Source organism: Aulonocara stuartgranti (assembly GCF_965226115.1).
Source record: "Aulonocara stuartgranti genome assembly, chromosome: 2".
Taxonomy (NCBI): domain Eukaryota; kingdom Metazoa; phylum Chordata; class Actinopteri; order Cichliformes; family Cichlidae; genus Aulonocara; species Aulonocara stuartgranti.
In genome coordinates, this window is record NC_138940.1 from 7,653,785 (window position 1) to 7,666,552 (window position 12,768).

General features: G+C 39.7%; 1 protein-coding gene across 3 annotated transcripts; it reads right to left on the bottom strand.

The window, feature by feature from the left end:
• Positions 1 to 241: 241 nt before the first annotated feature.
• On the bottom strand, positions 242 to 11,828 carry tlx2 (T cell leukemia homeobox 2; the record flags this gene model as incomplete). 3 transcript variants are annotated; one of them, XM_082502975.1, is made up of 5 exons in its annotated part: positions 10,616 to 11,828; positions 4,344 to 4,556; positions 3,521 to 3,758; positions 1,080 to 1,260; positions 242 to 598 (listed from the first exon to the last, which is right to left on the bottom strand). In XM_082502975.1, the coding sequence occupies exons 1-5, from the start codon at positions 11,124 to 11,126 to the stop codon at positions 587 to 589; spliced, it is 1,155 nt and encodes a 384-aa protein (XP_082359101.1). In that variant the 5' UTR covers positions 11,127 to 11,828. The 3 variants fall into 3 exon arrangements, with proteins under 3 accessions (XP_082359101.1, XP_082359100.1, XP_082359102.1); XM_082502974.1 differs by lacking the exon at positions 242 to 598 and having other exon boundaries at positions 1,044 to 1,260; XM_082502976.1 differs by lacking the exons at positions 242 to 598; positions 4,344 to 4,556 and having other exon boundaries at positions 1,044 to 1,260.
• Between the last annotated feature and the right edge of the window lie 940 nt (positions 11,829 to 12,768).

The following is a 12,768-nucleotide window of genomic DNA, read 5'->3' on the forward strand; positions in this document are numbered from 1 at the left end:
CTGTCCTACTCATACAGTTTGATGGTATCTTACCTTTGGGTGGTTTGAAACTTTAATGTGTAATCATAGCCAATTCCCATGAGGCTAACTACATCCCTAAAATCATAAAGTATTATTGCACAGTTTTCATAATGGTGACAAACAACAACAGGAAGTGAGTGAGGGAACCCAACAAGACAATAAGAGGCAAGAAAAACGGAGAGGTTTGTCATCTTTTCAAAAAGTCACAATATTTTTTAATATAAAACACCTTTAAATTCGACATAATGAGGAATCCGTGATCAGGGCTTTCACCAATCCACTACCATTTGAACACTGCAGTTGGGGAGGAGATCCACCTTGGCAGCCGCTGACTTCAATGGTACATCCGAGTTCACACAGAAAAGGGTTGAAACATGCATTTACTACATTGTTACAAAGTCAAAAGCGAAAACACGAGGTCTCTTTTTGCCATTATTGGCAAAGAGTCTCTCTGCCACCTTGTGAGGGATCCAGAGGCAAAAGAGGGTACAGTCTTGACAGTTGGGCATGTACAGAGGTGTCCATTTGTTTCCTGGCACTTAGTGATAAAGTGCCCTCTTCTCTTTTAGACCGACAGCTGAAGGGAGAGCGGAAACTTGGTGTAAGGCAGGAAATTACTCAACATGCTTTAGATATTTAAGATAACAGTTTTAGACTTGCTTAGTTTTGACAAACATCAATGTAAGTGCGGCTCCTGTGCTGTGAAGTCCGCAAACAGTGTTTTGCAGGTCTGGTCAGTAACCGATAGCTGTGTCTTTCTCTCTACAGACTCTTCCCCACCATGTTGCTGGTAACGATCAATGAGTGAATAAGCACATTGTCCATTATTTGATTTGATTTTTTTTTCCAAAGTAAGCATCCTGCATCTATGATATCCCAAAATGGTTCTGAGTTTTTGAATGTCAGTCTTGGAAGAAATTCCTCTCTTGTGTCCATTCACACTCACGACACTTTGATCAAGACATTCTGTTTTCTCCCCTTCCCTCCCTTTCTCTTCTAAACACACACACACTCACACACGCTCACACTACAGATGCTACAGAGGTGACGGAGGTCACCTTATTGTCTTCTGCCCAGGGCTGCAGGTTCTGCAGGGCGTAGAGGGAGGAGTTGTGCAGGCAGAGTGGGTCCGGCTGCAGTGGCTGGCTCAACGTCTTCTGGAAAGCTTCCTGCTGAAGTTGCAGCATCAGCCGGTTGGCCTGCTGCCTCTCAGCCTCCCTCTCCTCTGCAGTCTGTCTCCTGGGTGAAAGGAGGAGACAAAGGAGAGCAAAGAAGGATTTAAGACCAATATAATGTTTCTTTTTATGGTGATTGTACACAGTATCGACTTGTACCACGTGCCAGAGCGTTTTAGCAGTGTACTATGCTTTAATAAAGAAACAGTGGGATTCTCTCCCTCCTTCTTTCTTTACTTTTTAAACAGACACCATATGTAGAATAGATCTGCAATTCTGTATTAGGTGCTTCTGTTAAAATTTTCCTGGATAAGTTAGCATATCCAGGGCTCATTTATTGTCATTTCTAATTGACAAAACCAAGAAAAAGCTGGCAGTCTTTGGTACTGGTGGTGAAGAATTTCAATCATATGCTGCAATGCCTGAAAATAACAAGAAAAAAAAATATATAGAGACATATATATATAGTAAAAAGCCACTGATCAAAGAAGTCAAAGGAATCAAGGGGAAAAAAAGCTTTTAGCGATCAGATGAGATTGCAAATTTCATAATAAATCATGTGGATTTGCAAATTGCCTGTTTTTTCTTCTGTCTTTGTACTACACCTGTGCCAGATACTCCTTCTGCTTTTGGCTACACGACAGCTGATCAAGATGAGTGACAGGTGTTGCTGAAGGAACGTGACTAATAGAGGGGGAAGACATACAAAGCACTTCCTGCCTCAAGGTGAAAAGTTGCATCTGTTTCTTTTCTTTTCAAAGAAACGACTCCGCACATCCTGTATATGCGCTGTGCTGATATCAACATTTGCTGCATTGAAAAGTCATGCGTCTTCCTAAAAAAAAACAGCCTGTTTTGTAGCGTTTATGTTGGAAAACCTCCAGAGTGAACTGGTGTTTTAGTACTCAACAAAAATTACACTTCTATTTCAATTTAAATAGTGAATGTAAATACTTTTGGCAATTTACTTGAATTACTTTACAAAGGCAAGCATATCTATAAACAGTGGAACATTTTACTCTATCGGTCTTGAAAATTTCTTATTACCATAACAGAATAATTCATGGTGATTTATTTACGGACATTTGGAAATGATATGTTAAACAACATGTAATAAATGTTCAATTCTCTTAAAAATATAAAGCAAAATACAAATGGCAGCTAGAAATCACCAGCATAAGCACACCTCTAAAAACACTCTTTCAAGCACGCCAACCTCCATCCATTAGCCACACATTATTGTTAACAGCATTATCATAATCTAATTCCCTGGCTGTTGATTTGATCATCCTCTTGTTACTCGCGTAGTCGTCACACAAAGACATCCCTCATGCTCATCCTATCAGGTGCACACTACAGGGAAATGGCATAAATCTCAGCAAAAGTAGGAAATCAGAAAAGCGAGTTAAGCCAATTCCCTTGTTACTCGTGACATGCCGTTCAGTCTGCTGTTTATTTTAAGCAAATTCATTTTTACTGCACTTTGTAGTGGAAACTGTGCATTAGCATTTTATGGCTTAAGGACATGATTGCTGCAGGTTTTTTTCTTCTATAAATGCATTTTTTTAAGAAAATGTAAATGAACATCCTTAAACCAAAATTCTATATTATACTTTAATTTACAACAAAGAAGGCAGTGATTTTTAACTGTTTTCTTTAACTTTTAAATAGAAAATCATTCGAAAAAGCTTTAAAGCCATTTACACATAAAAACCCTTAGGGTAATGACTTAAGGTAATTTAGCTGTGTGTAATATGCGTTTGAAATATGTATCCTGCTCCTTTAACAAGGGGCAGGGCATCATAATTTGATTTCCTACTCATTTACTTTCAAATGGCTATAAACAACAGTTAGAATGAAGTGAATGAGTGTGTGTTTTTTTCATGGACTCGGCAGTCAATTCCTCCTGTGAGTGTTTCAGTATTGCTTTGGACAGCAGGTTTCTAAAAGGCCTTTCAGGAGGCTCAGGAGTAATTGTGCTTGGTCAAGTGAACTGGCCTCAACTGGCAGCTAAGCTAAGCAAAATAAGTGTTGTACAACTCCTTCAATGCAATGTGGGCCATTTTACTTGTCTTCAAAGTAAGACACCAGTAAACATTTTTGGACGCAAGTGTAAAACAGAGACACATTCTGTAATGTCAGTTTGTGGGACAAGAAGATTTGTAATTCTGCGCAAACATCCTGTCCTAATGAAGTCAAAAACCATCAAGGCCTGTTTGTTTTGCTTAAGTATATAGTGGGATGCAAAAAAAGAGCAAGACATGACACGTAGAACGGAGAACTATGTTACTTTAGCATCCAATAACACCCTGCTGCAATCTTACCGCCATTTTGTCCGCCTGTTTTGAAACCAGGTCTTAACTTGTGCATCCGTCATCTTCAGCGCCTTAGCCAGGGTGGCACGCTCGGCCGATGCCAGGTACTTCTGTCGGTGAAAACGTTTCTCAAGCTCACAGATCTGCACCCGGCTGAAGGAGGTGCGAGGCTTTTTCCTCTTAGGTGGCGTCCGGTTCTGGTACGGGTGGCCGATTCGACGGGTCACAGAAAAGGGCGAGAGGGCAGCTGAAAGAGGGAGGAAAAAGAGGATTAATTTGTCTGATGAGTGTTTTAAATTTGTAAAATTCTAGAGATTTAACATGAATGCTTGATTGGTTACTTATTTCCATTTCTAAGCTGGAGTGACCTGTTCTTCTGAATTATAAATGCATTTCCCCTGAGGATTTATTTCTATAGACTCATAAACCTAGCTAGCTTTCCATTCCTTGGTAAGATAAAAATTATTGTTCATTTGCTGCTAACTGAAAAAAAAAAGCTATGATGTTTGGGGAGTCTTAAGAGATGGCCTAGAAGCTGCCAACTGAAGAAGATAACGTCACTGCCACATTTTCCATTTCTGAAGAGCACGCTGAGATGTGCAAACAGAAAATCCAAGGAAAAAGTAATTGAGGCAGAAGTAGAAAAATGGTATGTGAATTATCACTTCAAAATTTAAAGTGCTAGAGGATAAAGACGTGAAAAATACTGACGCATATTAAGATTTCAAATGCTGTTTTAAATCCAGTTTATACTTTCTGGTGGCACACAATGGTGGCTCTTAACAATTAGCTACAGGTGAGGTTTTTTGGTGGGGGAGAGGGGGTGACTCACCTGGGCAAGCACCCTTTGGAAAAGGATAGTCTGCTAGAAGGCCATTGCCGTCTCGCAGGTGGGCAAGCTCGGGGTAATAACATTTGGCTAATGTCTCCACCGTGCTCCAGACAGGGACCCTGCCGATGTCTCCCTTGGGGAGAGGACAGAGGGATCCGGTGGCCCCCGGCCCCCCTGTGGCCTCTCCAGCTCGGCTCTCCTCTGCCTGCTCCCCTAAAGGAAAGGGAGACACAGTGAGGTCCCGCATCTGGAGCACAGCAGCAGCTGCCGCCGGGCGGGCACCGACGCATAGCAGCTAATCACATGAAGGGGCCTAAATGATGAACAGAGTCTACTTTAATGCCATTTGCTTCTAGTCTCTTAAGTTAGCATTTGGAGATCTTTAGCTAAGAAATGAGATATATGCCATTCAGAAAAAAAATAAGTGACATCTAGCAGGATTACACAGATAAATCAAGCCCTGGCTGACCAATCAAAAACCTACAGCCAAGGTCATCCTCTGACAATGTGATGAAGCTCCATAAGTACTATTCACAGACCTACATAATATAATTGTAAGCCTAACAAAACACAATTTCTGAAGGAAAGTAGATTTTGGTGGGTCTTTTTTCATCACAATAATTGCATTTAAAAAATATTTGATATTTGCAAAATGTCTTGGAGCACAAACATGAAGCGTGTGTCATTACAACTCAAGCAATAACCTCAATTTGCAATTGTGTAACTTCTTGCACAGTGACATCATTTTTTGCAGAATAGGCTGTCATAAACTTTACACGCATTACTATTTAGAATATAGACACTTTATAATAAATGCTATTTCAAAGTATTGTTGTATTGTCTTACTTTGTCTCTTGTCGCTTAGTCACTGTTCCTTCTCAAAAATATAAACTGCAGTTTTGCACTGTAAGGGTGTACATTGTGTTTTTCTTCACTCTCTGCCTCAGTGCCTCGTGGTTCTTTTTCAACTGCCGGGTATTAATAACAAGTTATCTTCTTGCATCATAAAATATCTATGAATCCTGTCTATTTTGTCAGCCATGGGTAAACAGAAGATCGATAAATGTAATGAGATCGTTGGCCATAGATCCACTCCCAGGCCACATTCTCATTCTGAATGGAAATCAGCAGAAGAAAAGAGAAAAAAAAATACTTTCTGTCTTCTCTCCTTCTCTCTCTATCTCTATGTCATCCGTCCCCAGCAAGCTGTTTTGCCTGCTGTCTTACAGGGTGTTTATTTGTTTTTGTTTTGTCAGAAAAGCTCACCAGGAGCCAAAATGAATATGAAAACATCTGCATAGGTGTCCCCTCAGGGTTACGTGCTGCTCCTGCTGCTGCTCCTCCTGCTGCTGCTGTTCTCAGAGTTTTCAGCGACTTGAAAATTCATTTGCTATACAGACGATGACAATTTGGATGTAAAATAGAACATGAAGTTATTACGCACTTGGCAGTCATTTCAAGGGAGCCGCCAACGTCCCCTGATGGTGCTGAACATGAGTGGCAAATTGAAGCGTACACAAACAAATGATTTGTAAAGTAAAGATGAATAGCTACTATGCACTGTTACGGTAGGTCACATAAAGTTAACATCACGTAAGTGCAAATTAGTAGCACAGATTTAGTGTCTGAAGTGAAAATGTGCTACAGTTATTGGCTTTCGCATGGATTTATAGTGACCATGACCTCTTCGTTCCCTCTCATTATTATTTTTAATCTTCTATGTTAATATTCTTATAACAATTTCATGTTATGTGCTGCTCTGATGCTCAATAATAATAAAAAATGGTAATTGTACCCCTCCAATATTCCTTTTGGGACTTAGACCGGCATCTGTAGTATTTAATCACGAGTTTCTAATGACAAAATCCCCAAGATATTTCTATAACACTACTATAGGTGCTCACAATGGACTGGAGCACCTCCACAGTCCTTAATACTGAATTATACGGCCCTTATTGGACTTCATAGTGTGTTTCTAAATCTCCTGTAAAGCCACATTCTTACAGTAACTTTAAAGTGGAGTCTTAAATGTACAGCACATATGTTAAGCAACATATCATTTTTGCTTTTTGTGTCATTGCCCAAATCTATTTGGAGCTTTATGGGTCCCACAGAGAAAGCAAGCGTGCCTGTTGTTGCTCCCAGCGGCAGGTCTGGCTAACTAATACAGCATTAGATGGCTATTTCAGGCCATCTGTGGGCTAAGTAATGGGCCAGGCACATACAAGCACGTTCAGAGGCAACCTAACATGCAGCAGCACCCTTTAGACCTGACAAGTACAGCAAGACTTTGCTTTACAGTGTGCAAAATCCTGATAAATATATGATCCAGTGGTGTGATACCCCACCAGACATGTTTAATGCTTTTTTTTTCTTTGGTTTTACTCCATATGCCTTCAGGTTTATTCATTACTATAATTATCGAGACTGTGAACTGCAGTATAGAATCAAAATGAATTATGCAATGTGCTGGATTTTAAGCCAAACCAATTAAGAATGCCCTTGCTCAATTGCATCAGTGAGTCGGTTAGTTTAGAGACAGTCAGTGTAAACTAGCTGGATGTAACTGGATTATAAGTAATATGTTACAAATAATAGTACCAAAAATTAAAGCCATATGGAATAACAAATATACTAGTCAAAATTTTATAAATCTGAAATATATCAGAAATACTGATGGCAGTAATTTGTATCTGGAGAAGAATACCACTCCTGTACAGATTCCAAATGTAAGGGTATAATAGGTCCCACGAGCTTAGAGCTTCCACAATTAGGAAATGAGTTATTAAATAAAGCTGTAAAACATAATTATTTTTCTAATAATTAATTGTTTTCCTATAGCTCGGAAAACAGTTAAGCAGTCTGTATGTGGCCATTATCCCCAACAAAAAAGCGATCATGTAAGTGTTCCCATGAAACAAAGAAAATGAAAAGAATCACCAGCAACCAAAAATAAATGCTGCAAAACACATTGCACATTTTGTTCCCCCTCTTCATCAAATGGAAAAGAAAATGGGTGCGAATGCTAAATCTGTTGCCTGGATAACACAATTTAGCATAAGCATATCAAAAAATAAAATGCTACCGTGGAGAATATGTTTGCCATAATAAAACCACTTATACTTAATAACACTTCCCGGTGACAGCGCCTCCCGTCCCCACGGCGGATATTACCTTTGTAGCAATCTAATAAATATATCCGTGAAGGATTCTAAAGGGGATATTGAAATATAACATGAACATATATTGCTATTTATTACACTATACGCAACAAAAAGCAGGGATACTGTCTTTTGTCACACGGAAAATCAGGCCAGCGTGGAAGCAAAAGGGCAGGAGCGGGTTCAGCTCTGAAATAAAATCATATTTTTTTCGGCACTGCTGCCATTTACACCCAGACACAGATATACAGGAGAGAAAAGGCGCTTTAATTATATTTCTTTTATTTCTGTTAGGTGGTCTACAGTGAAAGACGCTGTATTATTGCTCTGTTTATTGTCAAAATGTCCAAACAATTCAAAGAACATATTATTATGTACTTTGATCCTTCATCAAAGATGACAAATTTCTGTTAGATTATTATTATTATTAGTAGTAGTAGTAGTAATCACTAGTGGTAAAAGGCTTGGTTTCTTAAAATTAGTACATATTTTACTTGACATTTTGTGCTGTAAAGCCCAATTTTCATTTCACTATCCATTATATTTTTCTTCAGTTACTAACTAGTCTTAATTTTCATTACATATTATTGTGCTATGTTTTATGTTATTAATGTATTATTTTTTAATTCGTTTCTGACGTAAAAATAATAATAATGTGAAAAAAATAACATTACAAATAAATCTTGAACCCGTATATAGACGGGTTTGTTTATTTTTTTGAGCAGAGTACATTGAAAAATAAAGGTGGCTACTGTTAGCCTCCGACTACTACTGATGCTGTTGCTGCTATAGTTGTGCGTGTGTACTTTTACGCACGGTGCGGCTTTATGTATGATTTTATTCTTCTCTGGTTGATTTTTGCCTACATGTTCAGGAACAGCAGATGGAAAATAGCAGCTAGCTAACCCTGGTGAACTTATTTTAATTCTTCACTCGTCCTTCAGAAATAAATAAAAATAAAATAACACATAAATTAGTTGCAATAAAATAGCCTGACGCACAACATTTTAGGCCTGTAAGCGCTGAGTGAATACACAGAGGAGTGGGTGACCACCAAGGATACATCAGTAGGCTACATGAAGTGTATCTTTACAGATGGATAAATGATGCCCCTATAACCCGTAAATCTTTTGCGACAGTCCAATTCAGCTTACTGTGATTAATAACACGAGTTTGTGCCATGTGGGAGGCATCCCGGCGTGAAAAATGAGAATCTATTGTCGAAGTTAACAGGTTTCGTTTACATCTCTGCAAGAAAAAAAAGAAAGAAATCCTGCCATGAATGCCAGAGCTGGAAGCATTTGGCAACATGTTTAGCTGTTTAAATCTGCACGGGACCGTTTTTCTCCTCCGGTTTCAACTTGGAAGGCGAAAAGGAAAAACAAGAAACAAGGAGAAACATTTAAAACGGTGCTCTACCCATCAGGATAGATGATAGTCCATTTGATTTACGGCCTTTTATAGGAAACAGAGCAGGCTAAATCTGGAGTGTTTGTGTGTGTATATCTGAATGTGTGTGTGTGTGTGCGCGCGCGTGTGTGTGTGTGTATGTGTGGATAGTGCTACTGTAGCTGCTGCTGTAGCTGTTCCTGCTGCTGGTGATCTTTGGCTGATCAATACAGAGGAAAGATATAAGCTGCGAAATAATTACAGCGACACAAAGCTGAGAGAAATTAAACGAGGGGCCCTCGGTGACTATGAGTAAAATTGATAAGCCTATTTACACTGTATCTTTTTGCAGATGACATATCGTCCCCCGGTATTTAATAATTAATCAGGTAGAAAGAACTGAAGAGTGAATATTTAATGCATGGAGAGGAGGGGGCGTGCGCGCGCAAATCCATGATGTTCTTCCTTTATAGCAATGAGGTCATGAGAAAAATATAAGCTGAACCACCCCTCCCCCACCCAAAAAAAGAAAACAGAGAACGCAGAAATCGTTTTTATGAAATACGTTTACCTATCTCAGCATATTCCATTAAAATTTTATTGGCAATCGGGTTTTTTTTACCATTTTCTCACTGAGAATTATCTTTCGTATGTTTTTCATATAATTTATTATAAACAATATATAGTCGTTATACTAGAAAAGAACTTATCTTCAATTGCATTACATTTCATTATTTAAATAAGCATACATATAATATTTAATTAAGTAAAGCAAATATCTCATTTTGGATTGAGAAGGAAACAAATAAAAAAACGATGTCAGCCTTTAAGTAGCATGTGATTCTGATAGTGTTGAAGGGCGTGTGGGGTTTTGGGAACAAAAATGGCTGCATGTGTTTGCAGACACCTGAATAAAAAACATAGGCAGGAATTATGTAACTCATCGTGGGTATTAAAAGCCCAAATGGCACAAAAATCGACTTCGGTGAATTTCATTTTTAAGGAAAAAAATAAAAGGTTCTGAAAGAAGTAAAATTGGAAATAAAAACTACAAATTAAAAAAAAAAACCCACTGAAGTCTACATATAGTCTGCTAGAGTAAGTCTGCAAGCAATATTGTAGCTGTTGTCCAATTATAGCCTAATTTACTCAGTTCAAATAATAATAATAATAATAATAATAATAATAATAATAATACATTCTTGTTTAGAATTTAACATGTCATATATTGTTACTACGGTGACTCATCTTCTTGCTTTCTCAATTGGCTCTCCGGGAGAGGGGGGAAAAAATCATTCATCCTCATGAAAAAACGGGGGACGTCGTTATCCGTCATCCGCTGTAAATGGAGAGTGATGGTCCAATACTGATTCATCAGCATGTCCGAGTCAATTTCTCCACTCGTTTATCAGGCTGCCCTTCCAGCATAATAAAACTGACTGTGTGCGCATATATGATTCGTTATAGATTACAACCTAAAGATGAAATCATCAGCGCCACTTTGTTGAGCCATTATAGGCCCACTTCACGCTTCGTCGGTCGGGGGTTGTTTTCAACACAAGTGTTAGTAAATTCATAATTTCCTCTTTAGTGGCTGTGAGGAAAATATTCACTTTTTTGGTGGTAAATAACGAGGTCTTGCTTTCTGACCTACTATGTCTGTGTTCATGAAAAACATTAAACTACAAGTGTTGTGGGACCAGGATAAGATTTATTCTTTACCTGTTAATCTGTCCTTGGCGAATCTTCTGCTGCTTTCCATCCACGGAAATGTGAAGTTTGCTGCATTCCCCATTCCCATCCCCGGCATCGAGGGGATGCCGGGTCCGATGCCCGGTGGATGCGTCGATGGGGGTGGATGAGGAGCAGCAGCGGCGGGTGGCGGTGGCGGAGGCGGCATGGGCCTGTGCGCCGGCACCCGAATTACCCCACCTGCACCTCCAGAGTTCACGTTAACGTTCATGTTCATACTGACGTTCATGTTCATGTTGACATTATAGGAGCCGGCTAAACCCGCCGCTGCTGCCATGGAGCAGGCCGGGTTGTAGACGCTGTTGTACCCATTGCTGTAGACATTAGAGGCCAGCGCGTAATCCGGGTCACCGGTCCGGTTAGGGAGCATGCAGCCGCTGGACTGGTCCGAGCTGTTGAGGATCTGGTCGATGCCGAAGCTTATGGGTTCATGCTGCTGCTGGTGCGTCTGGTTCACCTCCTCGATCCCAGTGTGCTCCATAGTTTTTGTTCTTAATGTGCTTGTCAGTATATTTTATCAGCGCACGGATGTGTTTTTGACATATAGCAATTCACGCCTTTGGAAATGAAGTATTTGGATGTAGTCTGCAGTGGTGAGCTTTTTTTTTTTTTTTTTTTTTTTGCTTTCGAGCATCGACACGGGCCTGTTCTACTCCCAGGAAACCAATAAGGTGTCCAGCGCTATCCAAAATCTTCCCATTATTTTTTGTCCAACAGTGGGATCGGGTGTTCCCTAAATTAAATGCCTATCCGTCGGACTAAGAAATACCGTATCCATCTTTAATAGCGAGTTCTTTCCAAGTGAATTAGATACAAGGCAGCTTTACAACAAGAAAAACAGCCGATAAATGCCAAATGGCTATCCCGAGTAGCCTACTTACTGAGAAAAATCCGAGATTTTGGGGGGAGGCACCTCTCTGGAGAGACTTGATGCGCTTTGTTCGCCTACTCGGGCAAAGACGATCCATACGCTGGGGTCACGATAGGATAACCAAGCTCGTCGCATCAAAATGGAGCTGAAGACAAAACAAAACAACCCCGAAGAAGCGAAACGAAGCGCTGACCTCGCAGGCGTGTTTATTAATTGGAGGGGAGCGCGGAAGAGTGCTCTGTAGTGCTGCGTTTCAGCAGGTGAGACTACCCTCTGCGTAAAAGCTGCCATTCGGTCCTCCAGCCAACCCTCCTTCCCTCCCTCTCTTCTTCCCTCCCTCCTCCTCGGTAGGACAGTTGTTTTGCTCGGATGTCTTAAAGAAACCGCAGCTTTTTATTTTTTATTCAGCTCTTCTGGTTTCAAATGCAAGGTTTCGTGCATTTAGTGGAACTGAGGCCCGCGTCAAGTGGCTACTTTCACCTTAATGCTCCTCTACGTATCAGAGATTTGAGAACTATGCTAGGTCTTCAGGAATGATAATATTTTTTCAGTTTTAAGAAAGTAAATTATTTAACAAAAATCAAAATTGAACAACAGTGGGGGACAAAATCACAGGACAAAAAAAATGAACATTGCTGTCTGTGAACATAAACTAAAGATTTATGTAAACATTTCCCACAATAACATTATGAGCTTTGGTGAGTTTATGACAGCAAATGGTCTGATAATCATTATCTTTATGTTATGACCAAGGTTTTCAAATCAGTGCTCTCTGTTAGGATTTTATTCTTTCCCCAAGGAAACCTGCTGCTGGACATGATTTGGAACAGAACTTAATAGCAAGGGGACGCTTTAAGGAAAACAACAGTTTACTCTTCAATTAATCCTACTTTATGTGTAATCCACGAAGTCACTTAAACTGCATACACAGTGACACATATTCCGCCAGAGTTTGTTGGTACCATCATTTATCCATTATTCACCAATATTCTAACCAGTAGAAACGGACAGAAGATCAAAAGAAGTGACAGCGAGCTGTGTGGTATCTCCGCTGATTTGATGGCAGCTGATAGCAGTACAATTTATCCTAAATGAAACAACAAACTGTGAGCAAGTGTAAAGGTGCTTGTTGCGCGTTTGCGCACAATGAAGTCATAAATCTCAGGTTTTGATGTGATCACTGTAGGCGCTGATCGTCTCATTCCAATACACACGATCACAAAGATAGATAGATAGATAGATAGATAGATAG